Here is a 24,455-nt window from a genome sequence, read left to right as displayed (position 1 = left end):
TATATTTTATAGTTGTAGCATACTGCTACAAGCGCTTTGTTCTGTGCATTTGGATGCATTGATGAGCCATAATGATTCCCCTCAGCTTTTACGACAGGCTGTGACAGATGCTCAGACTTGTAAAATGTTATATTACCCAGAATCAGGATTGGTGCCCATACTAGACTGTGTATGCTCTTAAAAATAAAGGTTCGTCACTGGTTCTTAGGTTCAGCAAAGAACGTTCTTATCAAAAAGCATTTCCAGGGTAGGGTAGGCAATTTCAGAGAGGCTAGTGTAACCCCTCACCCAGGTCCTACTCGCCCCGCTCTGTGCGGGCCTCGAACCTGGGTCTCTGGCGTGGGAGTCGGACGCTGTAACAAGGAGGCAAAAGGCTGCAACCTCTAGTATCAGTCGCTAGAACATCTCTTGAGATCAGAGGAGTGAGGTTTACTTGCACAGCAACTACTAGTTGGCCTCCATTACACTAGTAATAGCAAGCTAGCTTTGAAAGCATAAGATCCCACCCTCCCTTCAGAATGCTCTTCAAAGGTACGCTTTCAAAGCTACGCCTCCTCCAAAACACATCACAGCCAACTTTGACTTGAGCTCTGACTTGTACCTGACTGCTGCAGATTCATTTCGGCGTTGATAGTGCTGCCATTGAAACACATAATTTCGGGTCCGAGGACGTGAACAGGTCCAAGTACGAACGTCACAGGTTGTCATCTCTTAATTACGGTATTTATGGCGTAAACGCAGCTTAAGCTCTTTGTTTTGGTTCAGGAGGAACTGTGAAAGGTGGCTGCTGTTCGTTTGCGGCACACATTTGCGGCAAACATTTCCTACCCTACCTTTTAATAGTTCTTTTTAGATCAAAAATAATCTTGGTGTCACTTTGAAGGTTCTGGTAATGGGCATGACATTTCCGAAACACGATCAAAGCAGTTGACCAATCACAAAACACTGGTCCAGCCAACCAATCAGAGCACATTGCACTTTTCAGAAGGAGGGGCTTCATAGAAACGGGAACTAAACAGAGCATTACTGAAAGACTGGGAAGAGAGGTGCTGCAACAATGTAAAATATCAAATATGTTGAAAAATAAGGTGTTTTTTTTAACATTCTAGCATGAAAACCTATTCTAGTAGACCCTCAAAACAAAATCAAGACTTGTGAATGAGCATAATAAGGCCTCTTTAAAGTACAAAACCATATATTATATATATTTTTTAGAGTACATGACATAATATTGTTTAAAAATGGGCTTTTTTGCAGTGTAGCTTCTGTTGAGATTGTTTCAGAACAAAAACGTGCCACTGACAAATGTGAAGCAGCAAAAAGGAACACGTATAAATCTTCATCTATGACAGCAGGTGAAGAGTGTCACATTCTGACTGAAACAAACTGCTTCCTCCTGAGGCATACCATAGGTCTCTTGTGGCCTTGGTTTGAGGCTGCCCGTAAGACACGGACTGACAGATTGATTGAAAAGTGTTTGTATATGCTTGAGATTTTAAGTATCAAAGGGCAAATGCAAGTTTTTAGAAGGTTTTGATTTTCATTAAGACTTAAAGCAATAGACTTCTTGAGTTTTTTTGTTTTGTTTTGTTTGGACCAGAATTGTTTATCATCAACAAACTGTCATTATTCATCATTTCATTAGAGACTTTATATCACAAGCATATTATTAGTGCTTCAAAAGCCTATGTTTGGGTGCGTGGGTGCAAACGACTATTTGTTATTATTACTCTGTATTGTTTTGCACCAATTTTGAGCATCACTTTAGAATTCTAAAACACTTTTGTATAATAGAAATTTTGAAGTCACACAAAATTGAAATTATTTCCTTGCAGTGTACTCTGTATTGTTTTGTTTTTTTTGTTTTTTTTTACTTTTATCTCACTATGCTGCATTTTTAATTCAGCGAGTGGCGTCTAGTTGCTATTTTCAAGAAATTATTTTGCTTTTTTAAAATTATGTTGATCTAAAAATGTCTAAACTTTTTGAAGTCCCATGAAAAGAGTCAAGAAAGAGTTAAAAGTTAGTTGGTCACTTTCTTGTGACAGTGTAAATAGAAGGTAAAGTCAAATGCATTGAATTGTGTGATAAACAGTTCTTGCTGTGTGAGTCATTGCATAAATTGCAATGCACTTCAAACAGAGTTAAGTTTGTATTTTGTGTGCATGTGGTATATCTAGAATATCATAAGTTTGTAACTTAGTTACATTTTAGATGAAACGGACAGTAATTGTTGTATTGTGTTGGATGTGATAAACAAAACGGAAGAGAGTTTTAAAGAGATGCTCAAAATTGTGCAAAACATTTCCGAGTAACACTGACTGAAGATCCAGCATTTACAAACCAGAGTGCATCACATTTTATTTGTTTATATAAAACTGCCTCACAGATAATAACTGGGACATTTTCACTCATCAGAAATGCACGCTTATCAATTCCAAGTCGAATCCTATTCCGTTGTTTCCTCTTTCTTTTCCGAACCCAATGAAATCCATTACTGCATTGTGGCAGTTACAAATGCCGGTCTTTCTCCGAACACAGAGAGGCTTGTCTGCAGGATTACTTTGATTTATGCTCCAGCTGTGATATTGTAACTCTGTGCGATAGTGTCCTTGGACGCAAATGTAAGTAAACGCAGGGAAGGGCTTCGTGAAGGCCTCTGTATCCGAGCTGCTTCTATACCTTTATGTTCAGCTGTGCTGCAGTGCGGGCCGTCCCCCGGGAATTTTGTTGCTGATGTGCGGCGGAATTCTGTGATAATCCAGAGCTGAGTTTTCCTGGTTTCTCCCTGTGTAGTTCAGTACACAGCCGATAAGGTGTGATAGGGCAATGAATTGCTAGGACACCATACTAGGACACCATAATAGTACCACTGTGTGTGTGTATATATATATATATATATATATATAGGTGCATGCCAAACTCAAACTTGTATCATCCTCATGAGAACCACATCAGGAATCATGATACAAATACTAGAACCAATCTATAACCTTAAGCATAATGGTGTTTATATTGGTAGTGTACCTTTCCAATCAGACAAATTATTTTCTAATTGCTTTGTCCTGCAGGTTGTACGAACACTAGCTGGGCTGATAACCACATATCAAATGTGACAACGTGCCCATGTGGTATAGAGAGAGTTCCTGCAGAGTGAGTCAGGGTGCTGGGAGACTGTGAGGTGATTTCTTGGTTTTTAATCTCAGATTTTTGAAGAAACAGTCAGCAGGAGGGAAAATGAAACTGTTGGTTCCTTCACTCCACTGGCCTTGAATTGTTTTTGTTTTCCTGAAGAGGGTCTACACATAAACACACATACTTCAAACATATATACAGTCAAACCAAAATTTATTCAGACACGTTGAACATTTCATTCATTAATACGGTTTATTTACTATAGTTTAAAATATGGTAATAAAATACAACAAGATCTGAGTTAAACTGTGTCAGAAAAAATAATCTTAATTATGTCAGATAACACTTAAAGGGGACCTATTATGCCCCATTTTACAAGATGTAAAATAAGTCTCTGATGTCCCCAGAGTGTGTATGTGAAGTTTTAGCTCAAAATTTTTTATAGCATGTTAAAATTGCCACTTTTAGTGGTTGAGCAGAAACGAGCCATTTAAGTGTTGTCCCTTTAAATGCAAACAAGCTGCTGCGCTCGGCCTAAGAGGGCGGAGCTTCAAGAGCTTGTTCTATGGTGACAGGATTCAGTCACGACGCACTATAATGTCAGAAACTGCGAATATATGCTGCATGGAGATAGAACAGGTATAGTTTAGTTCAATTACTGTTATAACTTATATTGTCTTCTTGTTTTTAATCTACTATATTAGTACAAGCCTGTTGTACTTGACCCCCATCTGAATGATGGCCAAAACTATACTGATGAGTTTTATGACATTTATTGTACTTCACACAAAAGATGAAGCGTCCTTTTTCACTCTAGAAAATCTCTGTAAGAGTTTAATAAAACACTGCAAGTGTGCATTAAAATATTATCCATAAACTCTCTCTTTTCCCTTGTATTTTTACCAACATACATAGCGAAGAACACAGAAACACTTCTTACAACTAACAATAAACATATATATAAAGACCTTATGCCTTTCGGGTGGTGCTTAATAAACTTTATACCCGTAAATAAACTCTGATGAACTGTAATAAAGTGCTTCACCTTCATTACTGCCATATCCAGTATCACTCTGGAGACTGTAAGCTGGATCACGAACAGTTTTTACTTGTATATCCTTGAGTAACACATTTTTAGCACAGTTTCTGTTCAGTATTGTCCATTTGTATTGATATTCGTTCACTAAGTGAAATGATTCACGAAGACATAAACGAATTTCGGTAGAATAGAGGGAGCATTTTCCTGGAAAACCAAGTTAATCCACCTCATCTTCAGCGGCTAAGATTTAGGGAGTAAATGGAGAGAGCTATGTGGATTAATCCATCCAGCTACAGAACACCTAAAACGCTTGGGAGACATTCTCGTCAGTGCAGCAATGGCGGACTCGCTGTGAACGCGCTCAGGGCGGTTCTATGTTCAAACGTCAGTGTCTGTCAACATTCGTGGGCGGGGCCTGTGGCTTTTGTGACCTCACACTGCCAGGGATCTGGAAACGGCTTGTTCTGAGACACTGCTTATGATTTATGGGGATTAAAAAAAACTATAGGGTGGTTGTGTACGCACACTGCCAACACACATTTATGTCCAAACACCATGCAAAAGTCCCCTTTAAGCAAAACATGGTCAGGTCAAAGTTTCTGAATAATTTTTGGTTCCAAATTTTTATCAGTTTTACTGGTAGTCCACTGTTTGAAGAACTTTTGGGTATAATATGTCACAGCTGACTTTATTTTGCTATCCTCACTTACATAAACTATAGTGTCCTGCACCCACTAGTAAAAATATATAAAAAATATAAAAAATGTCTGAATAATTTTTGGTTTGACTGTATATAAAACTGTTTTCTTTTTGAATGCATTTAAACATTAAATATTATTTAGTCATGTGATAGCTATGCTGAATTTTCAGCATCACATGATCCTTCAGAAATCATCATAATATGTTGATTTGCTGCCCAAGAAACATTTCCTATTATCAGTGTTGAAAACCATGCTGCTTACTGTGATATATTTTTTCAGGATTCTTTAATAAATAGAAAGTTTAAAAAAAAATGGATTTATTTGAAATACAAATCTTTAAAAAACAGTATGTGAAATAGTATATAGTCAGCGAGTGATGTTGCATTCACAAAGGAAATGGGATATTATAATACAAATTCAGTTAAAATATAAAGTATTCTATGTTTTGTAGTAGGTTTTCCAGGGTTAGCTACTTCAAACCATTGCCATTCATGTCACTCTCACTAGTCGTCTGGTTCCTCAGTCACTTCCCTGTCTTTTGTAACCCTTTTACAGTCTCTTTCTTTCCTGTTTTCCTCTGTTGTCAGCTTTCTACATCTGTTTATGTGTAAGGAAGCCACCTTGAATCTTAAACGGCACTTATCAGCCACACTTTCTCTTCAACAAAAACACTTTCTATCTATCACACGGTTGACTTTAAATTGCACTTAATTGTTCAGAATTACCCAAAATACCTTGATTACTGCTAATTTCCCCCCAACGCGTTAACGTTTGCATACTACCCATGAAGTAAACAAGTGAGCTTGACTGATTTAATTTTCTTGCTTTCTTTTTCTACGAGAAAACTCCTGATTTAATGGGTTACGGTCAGAAGAAATTTGAATCCTCGTTAAAACGTTAGGAAATATAAATATGGACAATTTGGCATTGTTTACCTCACTGTCATGTTGTTCCAAATTCTTTCCTTTCTTTCTGTGGAACACAAAAGGAGATGTTCAGGAAAATGCCCTGATTGTTTATTTTTCATCTTGACAAGTTCCAAAAAAAGGACAAAAAGCACCATAAAATAAGTCCATGCAACAGTGTTTTGATGTTATTAGTTATAGTGGGTCTTTGTGATTGATTGCCATTGACGCTAAACCTGGTGAGACACATCTTGATGTGCTATTTTGTGGGATTTTTTTTTTTCTGCTTTCCTATGGAAAAACAACTTCAGAAGACTTGGAATATGGTGCATGGACAATCCTTGAGATTTTTATGGTGCTTATTTGCCTCTTCCTTCACTTTTTGTTACACAGAAAGATATTTAAAGTCATTCAGGTTTGGAACAACATAACAGAGGGGATGAGCTATTCCTTACATACTTAGAAATTATAGATCATGTCAAATATTTTCCGTTCAAATGTCAAAACTCTTCATTTGCCCCATTTGATATGATCCTATTACCCATAAGTCCCGGCGTCCTTGTGCTGCATTAGTGCACACAGCTAAGGACTTGAGGTGTCAGAGCTCCGTTATAAAGATTGCATTTTTTTCATGAACCTCTTCAACAAATCATATTTGATTTCATGCGTAATTAGTTTGTCCATCAGCAGCCGAGGAGACCCTGTAGCGGCGGTATCTGCAATATCTTTGAGCTCTGATGACAGAGGCTTCGGGACAACAGCCAATATGCATTAGAACAATAGCACGGTTCCGCCCCATCGCTCCGGATGAACTAGAACTCATTTCGTACTACTGCCGTTTGTAACTATGCTCGCTTTACGTTGCGCACAGCGCAACATCTCAGCGCTCACTGGCAGCCTTCAATATTTGATAGACACTCTGCCTTACGTATTAAACTGGTAGATTTAATTATATTTTGAAATGATATTTTAATTAAATATTTAGGTAAGCAAAAATGGATTTCAAAATAATTGCATCAAACATCAAAAAAGTGAAGAACCTTTTTTCTGCTTGGACAGCAGAAAAAGTAAGAAGCCTTATTTAAGTCTCTCAGAGATTCAATCTAATTTAATTCTCTCCCCTCTCTAAATAAACAGTTCTCCAACCTTTTTTCATCTGGGGGGAGAAGAGATGATAGGGGTAATCAATATTTCTAGCATTTTAATTAAAACCGTTAGTGGAATAAATCCATTTAATTATCAGTTAATGAAATACAAGGTCATTTACCTGACAGCAACTTTGAAGGTGGCTTACTGGTTGGAATGAGAACGCTGGTGAGGTGTCAGAGCCGTTTAGCAGCTGCCTGAGCTCAACTTGAGATTCTCCTCGCCGTATTAACCCCTCTCTGTCCATCTGCTTATCGCTTTGCTCTGGGTCTCGGTGGTACAGTATATATATATATATCTGTATCTATATAATATTACATTTATATTATGTTTATATTAAATATAGTTTGCGTGTGTGTATTGAATTTTAGCTCAATAAATGTATTTCGAACAGTGCCGAGTCCAGAAATTTTAAAGTGAATGGTCTTTGGTGAAATAGGGTGGACCTCACAGCCTACTCTCAAAATTACATAATTTTACAGTACATGGGATAAAAATCTTTTGACAATTAAGATTAGTTAAATGTGATTTATTGTCAGCCAGCAGTTTCATGAAAACAACAAAATCCATAAATAAAATAACCAACGAACAGAATAAGAACATTAAACAAAGGTAAATAATCATAGGCGGATCGTGTGTAAGGCTTGGCAAGGCTTAGCCTTCCCCTGGCCACAGATTTGAGACTAACAAAGAATATTCTCACTCAAACCACTGTCTCCTGCTGCTTCTGATTGCTTTTAGAGGGAAAAGCTGCTTATAACTGCTGGTCAAGGATCAGTTTTCTCCGTAATAATATTTTTTAAAGATAAAATATATAGGGAAATAGATATCTTTGGTATTTTGGAAGACATTGCAGTTACCATAGTACATTTTAGGATAATAATATAATATTATATATAATAATAATATTTGTTTGAGTAATAGGGAATTCTCTGCCTTGGAAAGAGACTTCCGACATGGAAACTTTCACAGCGATGGAGGTACATCACACAAACAGATGTACATGTACATCAGATGTACATATGTAAATAGTAATAAACATTTATAATGCACATATATGGTTGCGAGTTCCTACATTTACAGTATATGATTCTAAAGCCCATTTAGTGAACATTTGCAGATTTATAAAACATGGTAAATGATCCTCTCTGTTGATAGTTGAAGACTTGAACAAATGAGTGTTAATCTTGTTTTCTTGTTCGTTATCATTTGAGGTGCAATCAGGCAATGGAACCCTTTTATTTCTGCAAGTCAAAGACATTAAGTAGAATGTCTCTGACTTGCTAAAATGTAATGTTTTTTATGTCTTTAGAGCTGTAGCTTTAAAGTGTGAAGTTCAGTATCCAGACTGTCACTATTTATGCGCGTGTGTGTTTGGAGGCAGAAGCTTTTAGCGTGTGGAGGTGGCACTGGGATTTGTGTGATGGAGTTTATTTCAGACCCAGTTCTCTGGGGCCAGAGGAACAATAGTCTCTCAGCAGCCCTTCCTTCACCATCTGGAACAAATATAACAAATAATAAATAGAGATACAATGGGGCAGAGAAATGGAATTTAACTTGGCCCGCAGCACTTACCTGAAATGTGCATATAATGGTGTGGGGCATTTGTCATACCGAATGCTTTCTGGAGTTTTTGTCCTACTGTTAATGAAATAGTAAACTTGGCTCTGTACATTATGCTCCGGCTTTATGCATCGATTTCTGCAATTGCTTTCTTTGTCTTATTACTAAAATCAATTTCCTTCTGTGATTGCCAAGAAGAGCATTTAAAAGCACTTACTTCATGTGATGTTTTCTGACTCAGTTTCCCAGCTATGCGGCTTTTATTGTTTGTGACAGCCCTTCTAACAGCAAATGCCCTACACATATGCCGTTCTTGGAAAACGCCTGGTGAATATTAGAATTAGTCTGCCAAGGACACTCAGTCATACTGAAGACAGACTTATTAAGACATTCTCAATCCTATTCTGATCAAAGTCTAATTTTTTGGGTATGGTGATGTTGATGTTTGAAGGCAACTTTAACAGTGTGAAGCACAACATGTCTTGGATCAACATGTCCTGTCCTGCTTTATTGTTCATGGACCAACATTTACCATGTGTTACATATATATATATATATATATATATATATACAGTACTGTGCAGAAGTCCTAGGCACGTCAGTATTTTCACCCCCCAAAAAAGGTTTTAAGCCAGTTATTTATATCTTTTGCTGTAGTGTGTCAATAGGAAATATCCGTTCACATTTCCAAACATTCATTTTGCCATTAATTGTAATAATCCAGTGATTTTTGAATACACAAGGAGTCTGACAACAGCCGGTGCTCCACACAGTGATCTGATCTCACCATCATAGAATCCATCTGTGATTACATGAAGAAACAGATGAAACTGAGACAAACTAAATCCAGGAGAACTGTGGCCGTGTCTCTAAGATGCTTGAAGAAACCTGCCTGCAAAGATATAGTACTGTGAAGAGTTTTAGGCACTTATGTAAAAATGCTGTAAAGTGAGGATGTTTTTAAAAAATACTGTTATAAATAGATTTTATTTATCAATTAACTTATATTAACTAAATCAAAACAATATTTTGTGTGACCACCCTTTGCATTTAAAACAGCTCTTGTCCAGGTACACTTGGGCATCATTTTTCAGGTAGCTTTGGAGGCAGGTTTCTTAAAATCTCTTAGAAACATGGCCATAGTTCTTGTGGATTTGGTTTGTCTAAGTTTCATATGTTTCTTCATGTAATCACAGACGGATTTGATGATGGTGAGCTCTGATCTCCATGTGGAGCACCGGCTGTTATCAGTCTTATTATGTATTCAAAAATCTTTCATTGGATATTGAGTCCCGATCGATACTCGTATTTTCCTAGTGCTTAAAAAATTAAACTCCTAGTGCTAAGTTATTAAAATCAATCCACTGTATACGAGTGTCATGTGTGGCTGCTATAAACAAGCTATAAACGAAGATTCAACTTTGATGACACTGAACAATGAACACAGGGAACTGGGCTTAAATAACAAGGAGAACTAATGAGATAATAAACAGAACAGGTGAATGGAATCATTAATCAGACACACTGGGAAACTGAGTACACATAGAACAGAACATAACCCTGACAGTATGCTCCCCTCTGGAAAGGCGCGTCTTTGCGTAGGTCCAACTGAGGAGGGAGGGCGGGGGCTCTTGAAGGGGATGTGAAAGAGGAGAGGAACAAAAATGGTCAGGGGCAGGTAAAACAGTCCATGACGGAATGGAAGGAGGAGCCAGGAGCAGGAGCAGCCATGCAGGGACCCAGGCCACAGCCAGCATGATGGTCCAAGGCAGGGTCCCATGAGGGAGGAGCCATGGTGGAGGCCCGGGAAGAGGGACCAGGGGTGTGATTTTCTGCAACGGAGCCGGTCATGGTGGAGACCCAGACGGAGTCGAGGAGACTTGGAGCCAGGGTGACACCACAGGTCTGGAGGGCCAAGGTGGAGCTGATGGTTCTTGGGACCAAGGAAGAGGCTGGCACCCAGTAGGCCGAGGTGGAGCCGGAAGGAGAGAGGAGCTAGGGGGAGCCAGGAGCAGGAGCAGCCATGCAGGGACCCAGGCCACAGCCAGCACGATGGTCTAAGGCAGGGTTGCAGGAGGGAGGAGCCATGGCGGAGGCCTGGAAGGAGGGACCAGGGATGTGATATCCTGTGATGAATCCGGTCGTGGTGGAGACCCAGAAGGAGCAGAGGAGACACAGAGCCAGGGTGACACCGCTGAGGTGGAGCTGACAGCTCTAGGGACCGAGGCAGAGGTGGGGACCTGGAAGACCACGGTGAAGCTGGAGCAACCGCGGACAACGGCAGAGCCTGTTGTAGCTGAAGGGATGGAGGGAAGAGGCACAGCCAAATCCTGTAGTGGAACCAGGGTGACGCCTGACCAAGGCGTAGATGGGGGATGGTGGAGTCCAGTGGAACTGGTGTGAAGATGGGCTACGGTGTAGCTGATGGGTCAGAGGACCGGGGCGGAGTTCGGGGCTCTGTGGCTGGAGGCAGAGACAGGAAATCTTCATGGGGGACAGGAAGACCTGAGGCAAATCCACTGTGCTACAGGGGACCAACTGTGAATGAGCCGAGGGACTGACAAGGATGAGCAGAGGAAGGACTGGTGAACAGGATGGCTTTGGTAGAGGCGGTGGGCGAGGGAGGCTGGGCTGGAACTCTGGAAGTTCTACATGAAGTTCTCTGGAAGTCACAGGAAGTTCTAAGCTAGGTGGAACCAGCGGGGACACAATAAACATAGGGCTGGGCGGAACCAGCAGGGAAGCAAGATTCAGGGGTATTATTTCCTCAGAAAAATCCAAAAAATTCCCAGAGTCCAGATTTAGCTCATTCACAATGGCGGGAAAGCAGGCAAGGCTTCCATCACAGTCCTTTAGCTCCACTACTACTCCTTCGAGGATGGTAGCAATCTCACGCACCTGGTTAGACGTTATAGATGTTGTGATATTCAAATGATGTGGATTTAAAAACAGATGGCTTGCAAGGTAATAATTATTTACTTCTTAGCCGGCAAATATTCAGTGAAGTGATTGATGGCCATGAGTGTGTCCATGTTTTTAGTTCTAATATTCCAACCGACAACCTAAGTTTTGACGGGCATGATAACATGCGTGAGGGGTGAACTATGTTCGATTTTTGGGTAATTATAAAATGTGCTGGTGTTGTTCGAAATGCTTTTTGCGTAGTTCATTATACTTATTTTATGGAATTAAGTTTATTTTGCGCCTTAAATAAATTACATTTTACTCAGAGACTGACATGTTTGGCTTGTCAATAATGTTACATTCAGCTGTCGCAAATTCATTGACTTTTGAAAATCAAATACATTTTTTTTACCAGGAATGGAGTGGTTTTGGTGCGCAAAATTGTTTTTATTGTCACTTTATTTTATTTAAACCCTTGAAAATGCAGATCCTGTTTTAAATAATAGTGAAAAAAAATTACTTTTTAAAACTGTTTTTCCATTATTACTCCTTAGCAGATTTTGACTCATATATAACAGTTTAAAAAATATTAAAATAGAAAATAGATTTTTTAAATTGTTATATAATAATATTAATGTAATATTTCACAATATCATTGTGTTTGTGTGTGTGTATATACACACACACATTACACATATGTATGTGTATATAATGAATACGTGTTTTATGTATTTGTACACTAGTAAATCTCTGTGTAATGCCTCTTAAAAATAAAAATTCTGTAGACTGTTTGATGATGCATTTTGTGAAAATTCCTAAAATATGCTAAATGGCCAGTAACTTGCTGATAACTTGGTGCTTGGTGATAATTCTACTTAAATCTGTACCATACCTCTACTTCTATAATTACAAGGTTCTTTATTGGTTGATGTTTTTTAGGACAAACAAAGAATGATGATCCAGGAACATGTACTTAAATCGAGGAATAATAATTAACTCCTTTTTCTGTAAACGTAGATTAGTTCTTGCTAATACATGAGGCTTTTGACAGAATATGGTATCTCAGTGGGGATAGTGCTGCTTTAAACTCACTCTCTCTCTCTCTCTCTCTCTCTCTCTCTCTCTCTCTCTCTCTCACACACACACAAGCAGGCCTGCAGGCAGTGGCTCTGACGACTGATGTGTCTTTGTGCTTTAAGACACTGACACAGTGTTTGAGTTCAGTCTGTTCAGCTCATAGTGCCTAGAAGAGCTTACTCTATCCTCTAGATATCAGTCTGATCTACTGGTGGTTTATACTTTAATTTGACCACAATCCAGTTTGACAAAAAAACCCTGTATTCATCTCGACCCCCCCCCCCCCTCCAAAAAATAATTTATGCTCCCCAAACCTCAAAAGAAACCTCTTCAAGGTAGCTGCGATACCATCTCCTTCCGATTTCAAATGAAGATCAGATTTTTTTTATGTTACTTAATTATTTCCTAATTAGTTTGCATGTTAATTAAAATGGTGGCTAATGTTAATTACCTATATTAATGGATTCTCATGTAACACCTGCCCGAAGCGCTTGGCTCAGTTTTCAAAATATCTTCATCTAAGCTGGTTGATGCATGCCGTCTCGCTTTGTTGAAAAGCAGCGAGGAATTAAAGTCAGGGGATTTTTGAAGCAGGTTGCACTGAAGTAGTCAAACTCTGTTCTGCTTTCATTTGAAAGCTGCATTTGCAGAGAGGACTGGCATATTGCGATTATAGTCGTATTTGTAAGTGTGTGTTATCTGTGATGCTTAATCTATTAAACGGGTCGTTCTATGAAACGGCTACCTTTTCGATTTTGAAAAAGGTGAGTGTTTTTTTAAGTAAAAGTTTAGAACATTTTAAAGGGGGGATATCACACACACTTTCTGCCAATCTCATGTTAATCTTGAGTACCTATAGAGTAGTAGTGCATCCTTCATATCTCCGAGAAGTCTTTAGTTTTATCATATTTATAAAAGATAGATACGCTGTACAGAGTCTTTCCAAAAAACACAAGAGAAAAGCCGAACGCGCGTTGATCTGCGTGCTCTTGCTCTCTCACTCTGGTCGAAGTGTGCGTACGCACTCTTCTGGGAGAAGTGCCCGTACAAGGAATTCCAACCTTTCTGATGTCACACAGGCACATACTCGAAAAAAAGACTGCAAAGTTTATTAGGATTTGGAAGAGTATTTTTGGCACAGAAATACTCTGTCATACGTCCAACTCGTGTTTTGAAACTTTGGCCACGTTTAGCATGAGAATCCAACTCTTCAACAGTGCAATAAGTCAGAATACATGAAATAGCATTACCCCCCCCCCCCCCCTTAAATATTGTATCAGATTAATAATGTGTTAAAGTGTAAATAATGCAATGTGAATTCAGATTAATATATTTTAATGCATGTTTGCAAGTATTACACTTGAGTTACACTTAAAAATGCACACATTTTCTAACTTCACTACATAATTTTTGCATTGATTTTTAATGGACTGGTATAGCGGTGTTTTTTTTGTTTTTTGTTTTTTTTTAGCATTGTATCCAACTTTTTAATTTTTTTTTCTTAAAAGCCTGATTGTAATATACTTCTTTTAAAATAATAAAATGATTTTTAATATTACATATTTGCTTTTGCTAATACAGCATGAAGCAGGCAAATATGAGAAATTGGATTTTGTTGATGTGAAATGCCTATAATAATAGCGCACATGTATATGAGAGGGATGCAAACTGGTTTTTGTATAATGACCCAGATGTTTCCCATCACCCCTCCATGATTGGTGCATCGACTTTGACATTCTTGACACACACCTGGTGTGATTGTTTGGCATGCATGAGAAAGCTAAAGCAAAGCAAGACCATATTAAAGTGAAGATGGTCTCTATTAGATTGAAAATGATCACCCAATCAATACGACCCCCTGCCTGACTAATCCATAATGTGAACATTGTTTCAGACCCCCGCGCCTTTTCCTGCTTGTGTCTCTGGGTTCTTAGACTTCATGGAAGTAAGGATCAGCGATTAAATGTCACCTTTCAGCAACAACATTAAATAAGAAGCAGCAATTTGGCTCCTAGCAATTGCTAATTTCACGCCCTGATAAATGTTGCAGGAGCTAAAGCTTTCAAACTGCCTAAGATATTTCTTAAAGAGATGGCAGCATATGCAGGTAAAGGCCTGATGTGTTCTGTGGGGACAAATGCACACTTTCATGTCAAGGTCAAAGCCGTTGTTTTGCTTTAAGCTAAATGTAAGTCGTCCCTTATTACCAATTAAAAATTTATTCTGACCTCATCAATTAGATTTAGAGTGAGGGCTTTTTTAAAATAGATATTTAAAATGCTGTCTTAAGAAATTATGGTGCATTAGAAGAAATTTGACATTTACCAGAGACAGTATACAGGGGCGTTCACACATACCTGTACAGAGATTTACTGCGACCAGAAATCATTCATTTTCAGCAACATGAGCGACAATGACCACTGGCATTGCGATATGGGTATATCTAGAAGGGCGAACAGAGAATGAGACAGACCACTCTTACAAAGATGAATGGGTGAAAGTGGAGTGCTCAATATCGTGGCTGTAAGATTGGAAGTCCTACCTTTTAGGTAAAAGAGCCAATCGCATTCATGTTTGAGGCTGTTTTTGAAATAGTTTTAATGTAATTTGAACTCAATTTATTTTGCTGATTTAAGATGTTATTGAAATGTAACCTTGAAAAACAGTTTTGGATTGTTTTCTTCTCCATTTAAGTAGTTGAAATATTTGTATGACTGGAAATAGAGCACAACAGTGACCGCCCACTTTTCCAGCTGTCTTTGAATTATCTAAGTATTTTTCCAATTGAATTTTTTCCATTGGCATTTCAAAATATTCTAAGCCATTCATCCTAACCATCAAGCTCTGATATGAATCACAACATTTGAGGCAACATACTATATGAAGATTCAGGTAAAATGACAAAGTTAAAACCATAAAGCACTGTGAATTTCGTAATCGAATAAAAAATGATCGTAAAGTCAAAGACTATTATAATAACACAAGACGCGTCACTCGTACTGTTTTGAATGGGAGAAAGTGCAATGCGCAATATGGCGGAATAAGTCCCACCTTCTAAATAAGAGCCAATCGCCGATTGGTAAAGACATCACGTCACTGCAGCAGCCATTAGAAGCTCCGGTTCCTTTAGAAACAGTCAGATGCGCGCCTCCGAAATGATACATAAGAGATGCTCATTTAGGACTGCGCATGCGCATTAGCTTGATCCAGCCTGAAAAACACTGTTTTTTTTTGTCATGATTAAAGCATTTAGAAACAAAATTTATGAGACAGTTGTTGTCAGACTTCATTGGTGATTTCAAATATGAAATTTAATCGAAAGCTTGGCAGACAGCTTTGGATAATTTGATGTTTCCCCATTCAAAGAGATAAGAGCTGCACTTCAAAGATGTCCGCCAAGTAAAATGACTTGTCTTAAAGGGACTTTGGTAAAATATACAGTAATACTATTGATAGTCATTGATTAATGACTACCATTTGGGATCAGTACAAATTTTTTGAAAGAAATTAATACTATTATTCATCAAAGATGCATTAAATGAATCAAAATTGACAGTAAAGTTATATGTTAAAAACATTTATTATCTTTTTCAAATAAATGCTTTATTTTGATCACTTTTTCCACAAAAATATTAAATAGCACAGCATTGATAATAATAAGAAATGTTTCTTGAGCAGCAAATTGGCATATAAGAATGATTTCTAAAGGATCATGTTACACTGAAGACTGGAGTAATGAAGTTGAAAACTTAGCTTCGCCATCACGTTGTAACAGTCAGTCCATTGAAGGCGAGTTTGAAGAATGTGAATCAAATACAAAACTAAACAAAGACTTGATTTGACTCACCAAACAGCAGGTTACAAAAAACAATACACAACCAGGAAATATGGCAAACATGAGTGCTTAAATACATGGACATGGAGAAACACAACAGCAACAACCAATGACAGGATGGAAGTAATGAACATGAACCACTGAAATAACAGAACCAATAACAAGATTACAAGACAATGAACCAATAAGAACATGACACATGAACTAAAGAACCACATGGCAGGAGCACATGACAGGATCAGGGACACATGACTATGACTAAACTTAATTGACATGAAGACATGAACGTGAACAAAACAAATACTAGAATGACACACAGGAATAAATTACATTTTTTTTTAAATAAAATTTTTTAAGGAAAATATATAATGTGCACTTCTTGATTATGTAATTTGCAGTGCTTAATGGGAGTGAGCTATCACTTTTACCTCTATTTCCATTTTATGATGATGAAGATTATTTAATTTTCTTTGTTTGCTTGTGGCATCCACAGAAACATATACTATCACCTAACAGCCTTAATTTCTCTCAGATTCTCAGTGGAGAAAATGAATGGGATTTTACTTCCTTACTGCTGGGCTCTATAGTTGCACGCAAGTGTTACTAAAATGGCCGCCAAGTAAACTGACTTGCCTTAAAAGGTGCTTTGCATTTACGTGCATCTAGAAGAGCATAACTTCAAGAATCTTAATTGAATAATGTACCACATTTTGTATTTTGCCAAGTGCTCGTTTGATAAAGCAGAGCCAATTTATCTTGCACCTACGGTGGCATCTATTCCAGCGACAGTGTAGATAGCCATAGAAATATTGCCCCCCGTGTTTTTTATTGCACACATAATCAAATTTATTTGACCGAGCAGTCAAACAACTGCAAATGAATGCGTTTGTATCAGCTGCTGGTTAGCTGCAAAAGACAGATAAGCGTGAATGAACGAGAGCAACTTCTGTCTGACAACACTGTAATAATCGCCATTATTTTGAGCTATAAAGTTGCGTGATTCATGTCGGAAGACCCCACCACACATTAAATCCAGCCTTTATGACTAGTGATTTGAAAGTAATAGTTTCCAAATGAGTTTCATGCCTTCTACAGCTCCTCGGAGGCCCGCTCTCCTCAAAAATAATCTCCCGTCGTAACTTTTCAGCGTAAGACACAAAAAAAAGCCAGTCGTCAGAAATAGCAGCACATTCTTTTTCCTGCTTGTGAAAGTGAAAACACTCGAATGAAATACAGCCTCTTAAATGACAATTGGGGAATTTGGTTTTCTTTTTATATACAATATGACAGCCTTTCACAGCCACGTGTAGAGTTTGTGAAGGTGAAGCTTTGCTGGCGTATTTGTAAATTTATAAGCTGCTTTGATAGAACCCTCGGCCATTTACAGCTGCAGCTTCGACCCCACACAACTCCCGGCTGAATTTATTTTCCGAGCATGCCTGCGTGTTCACCGCTCGCCTCCGACGCTGCCTCTGAACATCAGGACGAACCTGATGGGAGACATTTCAAACAGGCCGATGTATGTTCTGGCTGTTTTGAACACCAGTCGTTGGGGGGGCCGGGATGGCGGGAGACTTCCCACCGTTTTCAATCTCGCCGCAACGTTCCTCGCATTCAGAGCAGATGATAAAGAAATGAGCGACCCCTGTGTTTTGTCACATAGCTTAAATGTAGAATTTAGGAGGTATCCATCGACCCCTGTCCAGCAGTTCACCTGTTTTTTGTTTTTTTTCTGTACTGCACGCTAGAGCTGCATTTTTCTCTTTGTTAGTTTATATCATTCTCCAGCTGCTTTCAATGAGACTCTGTCCTGCTGCCACATGATTCGTCTTCCCATCTCTCTCTCTCACTCTTTTTTTCCCTTGCAATGAAGCAACAGAAGAGCGTTACTCAATTCTGTTTGGATTATATTTGATCCTGATGAATTTCGCCCTCCTGTTCGATGTGAAACACATGTGCCTCAAAGCTCAAGGACGATCATGTCTGTGATTGTTTTCCTCCAGTGCATGTTTTTTAAACACAATCTGCAGATTTTTAGCAGTCCTGTCTAGCTTACGAAGGCAAATCAGTGAGGTTTGTTCATGCTTTGCCTCATGGGCCTTTAATACTTTACTATTATTGACGTTTTTTTTGTTTTCATTATTATTTTTCTTTGGAACAATACAGTTTTAAAAAAAAATAGAAGAATTTTTAGAGGCGTTTGCTATGGCTATTTTTTGATTGTTCATATTAAGAGTCCTATTTGTGTTACAGACATGAATGACACCTCATATCATGCATCTTGTTCAGGAGAGTGTGGTATTATTATTATTATAAGATAATGTTTTTGAAAAAAGACTTTTGCGCAACAAGGCTGCATTTATTAGATTAAATACACAGCAAAAACAGTAAAATTGTGAAATATATAAAGAAATGTAATTTATTTGATTGCAAAGCTAAATTTTAGGCAGCTAATTACTTCAGTCTTCACTTCATTGTCACATTAAACATTTCTTATTATTATGAATGCTGAAAACAGTAGTGCTGCTTAATATTTTTGTGGAAATTTATAATTTTTAAAAATAGAAGCATTTTCAATAGTAAATAATGTTTTACTGTCACTTTTGGTCAATTTATTGTCCTTGCTGAATATTAATTTCTTAAAAAAAAAAAAAATCTTTTGAATGGTATTGTAAGTTCTCAGACTTTTAGTCTAGACTATGAGTATACCTATTATTTTGTGTCATTCAGTACTTGTTTTTTTCACTGTATACTTTGTTAGGCAACTTTTAAAGGTACAATGTGTCAAATTTGGGAGGATCTATTGACAGAAATGCAATATAATATACATAACTATGTTTTCAGTGGTGCCTTACATAATGAACCGTTATATTTGTATTACCTTAGAATGAGCCATTTATATCTACATACACCGGGGGTCCCCTTACATGTTAAGTCGCCATTTTGTGTCGGCATGTTTCTACAGCAGCCCTAAATGGACAAACTGCTCTACTGTGTGTGTTTCATCACTATGTTGTTGTTCTTCTAAATGGTTCATGTTTTTAGAGGCAGCTTGCATCGTCACTACTTTGAATACACACAGAGTAATAGTAGTAGTCATCTGGTTTATTAGAAGCAGAGACCGTTCTTTGTTAGAAGTAAGAAGAAACATCATTGCTACACTGGCTACTCTCTGCTTTGTCAGACGATGACATCTTTATCTTGTGTCAGCCAGACGGCCACCGTAGCTTCTCTATTTGCTTCGAAAGGGAGGGGTGAGCGCCATTGGTTGCAGTTCGCAACCTCACCGCTAGATGCCACTAAAATGTATACATTGCGCCGATAAACAAATTATTTTCTGTTACTGATCTTTAAAGCAACATAGTCTTTCTGACATTTACTTAAAAACTACTACCAACTGTTTAGTTTGTATACATATATCGATAATGTGAGGTGCAGCTAGGCTGACATGATACAGGAAGTGATGATAGCCACAGTTACAGCTCATGATTGACAGTGGAAACGCATGGTGCGTCCCAGAAGACGTTGACCTTACACAGGCATGTAAACAAAAGAGCCCAAAATGACTCGATTCAGCAGATTTTACTGACATCTTAGTCTCGATTTCACTCGAGGGAAGGAGGTAAGCATTCATCAAATGATTGAACTTATATCGATTCCTGCCATATTAGCAGTTTAAAGCAAGACCTCTTTTGAGGGAGAGAGAGAGAGATGGCGCGAGAGGTTTTTAAATGATTCTGTTTGAAATAAGAATATAGGAGATTCGCACACAAATCCCTTCTGTCTGCATATCTGAATAAGAATATCTTTAAACGGGCCAGAAGGGGGAAGGGAGCCAGGAAATCCAGCCTAACCATAGTGTGCAGGATCAGAGGGGGTTATTTACCACTTCGGCAGGAGGCTACGTGTTCGTACAGAGGTCATATTGGAAGCCAAGAGTGGCTGTTAGCGCAGTGGGTGACGTGGAGCACTCCAGCCCATAGGAAAATTAATTAAGCGACGCTTTGCTTTTAAGTCAGAGGCTTACATGTGTTTTTCTTTGGTTGACATTGTCTGCCTTGCGATTATGAAAGCTTAGCCTTTATCTCAGACACTGATTGCACTGCATTGTGGGAACAGGCTCTGCGTACATTATGAGAGACAAACACTCATCAATAGCCCGATTTCTCCTTCAAGTGCTGGATGGCTGATGAATGTAGGTTTATGTGCTTGATATTGATGTTTTTCATATTCACCCATGGGAGACGCATCTTCCACCCGCTCAGACTTACGCATTTATAGATTTCTAATACATTTCAGCTCTGTGTTTTTAATACAGATGGGTAATTCTGGTCGGTTTTGCAATGGGGGAGCAAGATCAATGCAAATGCATCTTACCCACAACTAGCCCTGCAAGCCACAAGAGAGGCGAATCTCCATCACCACAATGTCCTCGACTCAAAACCGAAGTGGCGTGCTGGGCCGAACCGTCCTTAGACTCAAGGTGGCTCTGAGAAATTGCTTTTGTCGGAGGTGGGCATCGGTTATTATTGTGTGTGTAAGGCGCTCCGGTGGGATTGAGTAATTAGGATCCTGACATGGCATCGGCGAGCCAGCCGAGTGAATCAAAAATGAAGGCAAATGAAAGCAAATTCCTCCGAGGAGGGAGAGGAGAAGTCGGCGCGTTCGTGGCGCTAATTTTCTAGAGCTCCTAGTTAGGTTCATTTCATTCCTCCCAAATGAGCAAAACGCCCGAGCCTCTGTGTTTGATGCCCGTCCAATAAATGGAATGAAAAAGCGACACATCTTTCTGTTGATTTTCTTGTTTATTATCAAGGGTAGCTTTGATTGAGGAGCAGTTTACATTCATGGAATCGTCTGACCTTTCTAGAGGCATCTGCCGAGCAGGCGTCAGGCGCTCGGTGGAGAATGCGAAGCCGGCGCGCTTCATAAAGTGTTGAGAAATGAGCAAAAAATCAAAGCCGTCTGTTGGAGATTTTATTGGCTCGCTCATTCATCGCCTCGTATTTTGCACAATAACTGATCTCCGTCAAGCCAATGTAGCCAATTTTCTCAAGCACCGAGGAGAAATACATATTTTTTCCATCTGATTTGAAAAGCATGTACAAGTGCTTCCTAATCACTGCTGAAAACGAACACACTCCTTTCTGAAATGGAAGGACGCCAGTTTCAAGCATCTTTTTTTATTGCTGCCGTATTGATTCAGCTAAATGCTAGAAGTCTGAATTAGTTTAATAGTTTAGCAAGTTCTAATAGTTTGATTTTTAATAGTTCTTGAAGTTGGATCAATGACATTGAGGTAATTATTTTCATAGAGGTTGTTGAAATTACATCTATTCTTTCTCTCCGTATGTTTTGGTGTCAGCAGGTGGAGGTCCAACAGAGCTATCGGGAGGCGCAGAAAGACGTTCTGGATCAGATGAGAGTGAAACTTAAAAGCCAGCAGTACTGCTCCAACAGCAGAAGTGTCGACTTCACCCTGATGTCCAAGTCCAACAGGTACGATGAGAAATGTGACTGCTCAAACCCTAGCGAGCAGCTTAATTAAGATGCCTCATTTTTAGTCATATTCTAAAGCAGCATAACATGTATCCTACATGGAAAATGCAATCCCAGAATGCACCATGTCTAGCTCAGTGAAAAAATAAATTCAAGCGGACAAAGTGAGAGAAATTGATTAGTAATACATTAGAGGGTTAGTTCACCCAAAAATGAAAATTCTGTCATTAATTACTCACCCTCATGTCGTTCCACACCTGTAAGACCTTTGTTCATCTTCAGAACACAAATTAAGATATTTTTGATGAAATCCGATGGCTCAGTGAGGCTTCCATTGCCGGCAAGACAATTAACACTTACAGATGCCCAGAAAGGTACTAAAGACATATTTAAAACAATTCATGTGACTACAGTGGTTCAACCTTAATGTTATGAAGCGACGAGAATACTTTTTGTGCGCCAAAAAACAAAATAACGACTTTATTTAACATTCATCTTGTGATGGGCAATTTCAAAACACTGCTTCATGAAACTTCGAAGCTTTTCGAATCAGTGGTTCGGAGCAGGTATCAAACTGCCAAAGTCACGCCCCCCCAGTGGTGAACCACTGAAATTTCGAAACACTTGTGACATAACGAAGCCTCGTTTACTGAAATCACGACTTTGGCAGTTTGGTACACACTCCGAACCACTGATTTGAAACAAAAGATTTGTAAAGCTTCAAAGCTTCGAAGTAATTAATGACAGAATGTTCATTTTTGGGTGAACTAACCCTTTAAATGCTGATAAGTATCAATTAAAATTGTTTAACTTGTTTAAAAAAAATATCCATGTACATTTATACTATTCCGTCATATTAAAAATCTTTTGAGAGCAGGAGAAAATGTAGTAAAATTCTTTAGCATTTGATGATGAACATGTCCTCTTACTCTTTAATTAATGAAAACAATATATAGTTGACAAAAATGCGCAAAATGAATAAAACAAATTGTATTAGATCAAATTTTATGCATTTATTAAATATTTAATGTTTCTGTGAGTATTATGATGCTGCATTAGAACACCAATAACTTTCTGGAGTACATTTTTCATTTTTTGCCTTGAGTGTTTTGTTTTACAAATATCTTTTTATCAATACTGTAGATTAGGTTTATTTTAAGGACTTGATATAACCTTTCTCTAATGCCACTTAATGGTTGTGGTTACATACTTGCATTATCTTATTTTCCCTTTCCTAAAATGACTAATCCTTTTATTTGGAGGTCCATTAGTTCTCTATCCGCCCCCTCCCTCTCTCCTGATCCAGTGAAGTCCTGAGTGTTAACCGCAGAGTCCGGACTGGACTCCTTGCCTTGGCTTTGAATCAAACATCGTTTTAATCCTTTTAAGCTTCTCGTCGTAATGATTTATTTTGCAGTAAAAAACCCATAATGATCCTTTGAATTTTAATGATGAGCTGCCTGCTCAAGGATTCATTGTTTTGACTCTTTGGCCCTTACCTTTACATGGAAACATGTCTTAAGGGAGGCGCTGTCGAATTCGATGGCCTCCGGTGCCTCTCTCCAGCTTGCCGGCCTCATCAAGGGCTGCCGCCCACCGCCGCGGCTCCCAGCATCCCTTCGCACCTGATAGAAATGGGACGCCTGCCATTCAGAAATCAAAAGCCCTCTCCAGAAGAGAAACACAACAGACAGCGGCGAAAAGGAGATGTTAAGTCCCTGCATTAGGCGCCAGGGATTAGCACCATAAATTAAAGAGCTCTTTCTATAAAACTGTCACTTCGTATGAGATGTGAGGGGTGTCAATACAGCCGGCCAACCTTTCCCTGTGAGGCTCAGGGTGAACTGTGATGAATTAGACCACCTCCCCCCTCTTAGAAAGGTGGCGGCAGTGCTGAGTGGGGGGCACGTTGACGTTAAACGGATTTGAAAAGAAAGAAAGAAGGAGAGGCATCCATTTCTGTCTCACAGGAGTGTCAGTGCTGCGTTGACCCGGAGGAGTCGTTTCAAGTGGCTAACGGCTAATGCGTGTCGACAAAATTGCTCCATGTGCGGGTCCTGAGCAGAGCAAGATCTGAAGAACAGGTGGATGAATCTCACAAAACCTTTCAAGTTTCAAAAAAGCAAAAGAAAGGAATAAGGCATTGTAAACAGGCCGTAAAGTTTTCTTTACTTATTTATGTCCTTTTGAAATAGCACTATAAGTTACATTAATAAAGTAAATTTATAAATAATTTGGACATCCTCATGCCTTTTTTAAAACCCAATAGCCTGTCATTTGCATTGCAACTGTGAACTATGATTTGCTACTTGCTATTGCTAGTCAGAAGAAAGGATATTAGAAGAAGGGAACATATTTGGGGAATATAAGATTAGTCAACATTTTTACTCTGTTTTCTTAGAAGAGATCTGGAGTTTTAGAGTACAATAGCATATACACACAAAATTATATGAAAAATACCCATCTCGGCAAGCATTTTCGTAAACACAAATAGGTTATGTCTTAATTGAACATTGAAAATCGGATGTGTATCATTATATTGGATCCGTTCATTAGATCTTAAAGGGACAGCAGCCTATAAAAATCTGCTGTCTATGTCATTAATGCTAATAAAACAACAAAACACATCTTTAACAAAGATTAATCTATAT

General features: G+C 38.6%; 1 protein-coding gene across 3 annotated transcripts in view; it reads left to right on the top strand.

Annotated features, from left to right (window-relative positions):
• Window positions 1-24,455, top strand: part of akap6 (A kinase (PRKA) anchor protein 6) — a 162,477-nt gene that overhangs the window by 74,995 nt on the left and 63,027 nt on the right. For 2 of the 3 annotated variants that reach the window (XM_048190983.1, XM_048190981.1), the window contains exon 9: window positions 21,671-21,804. In XM_048190983.1, coding sequence (XP_048046940.1) covers window positions 21,671-21,804 — 134 coding nt within the window. The remainder of the gene's footprint in view (window positions 1-21,670; window positions 21,805-24,455) is intronic. The other variant, XM_048190982.1, reaches the window with a different exon arrangement.

The sequence above is a fragment of the Megalobrama amblycephala genome, linkage group LG5, assembly GCF_018812025.1.
Source record: "Megalobrama amblycephala isolate DHTTF-2021 linkage group LG5, ASM1881202v1, whole genome shotgun sequence".
Classification (NCBI taxonomy): domain Eukaryota; kingdom Metazoa; phylum Chordata; class Actinopteri; order Cypriniformes; family Xenocyprididae; genus Megalobrama; species Megalobrama amblycephala.
This window is presented reverse-complemented; position numbering and strand designations above follow the sequence as displayed.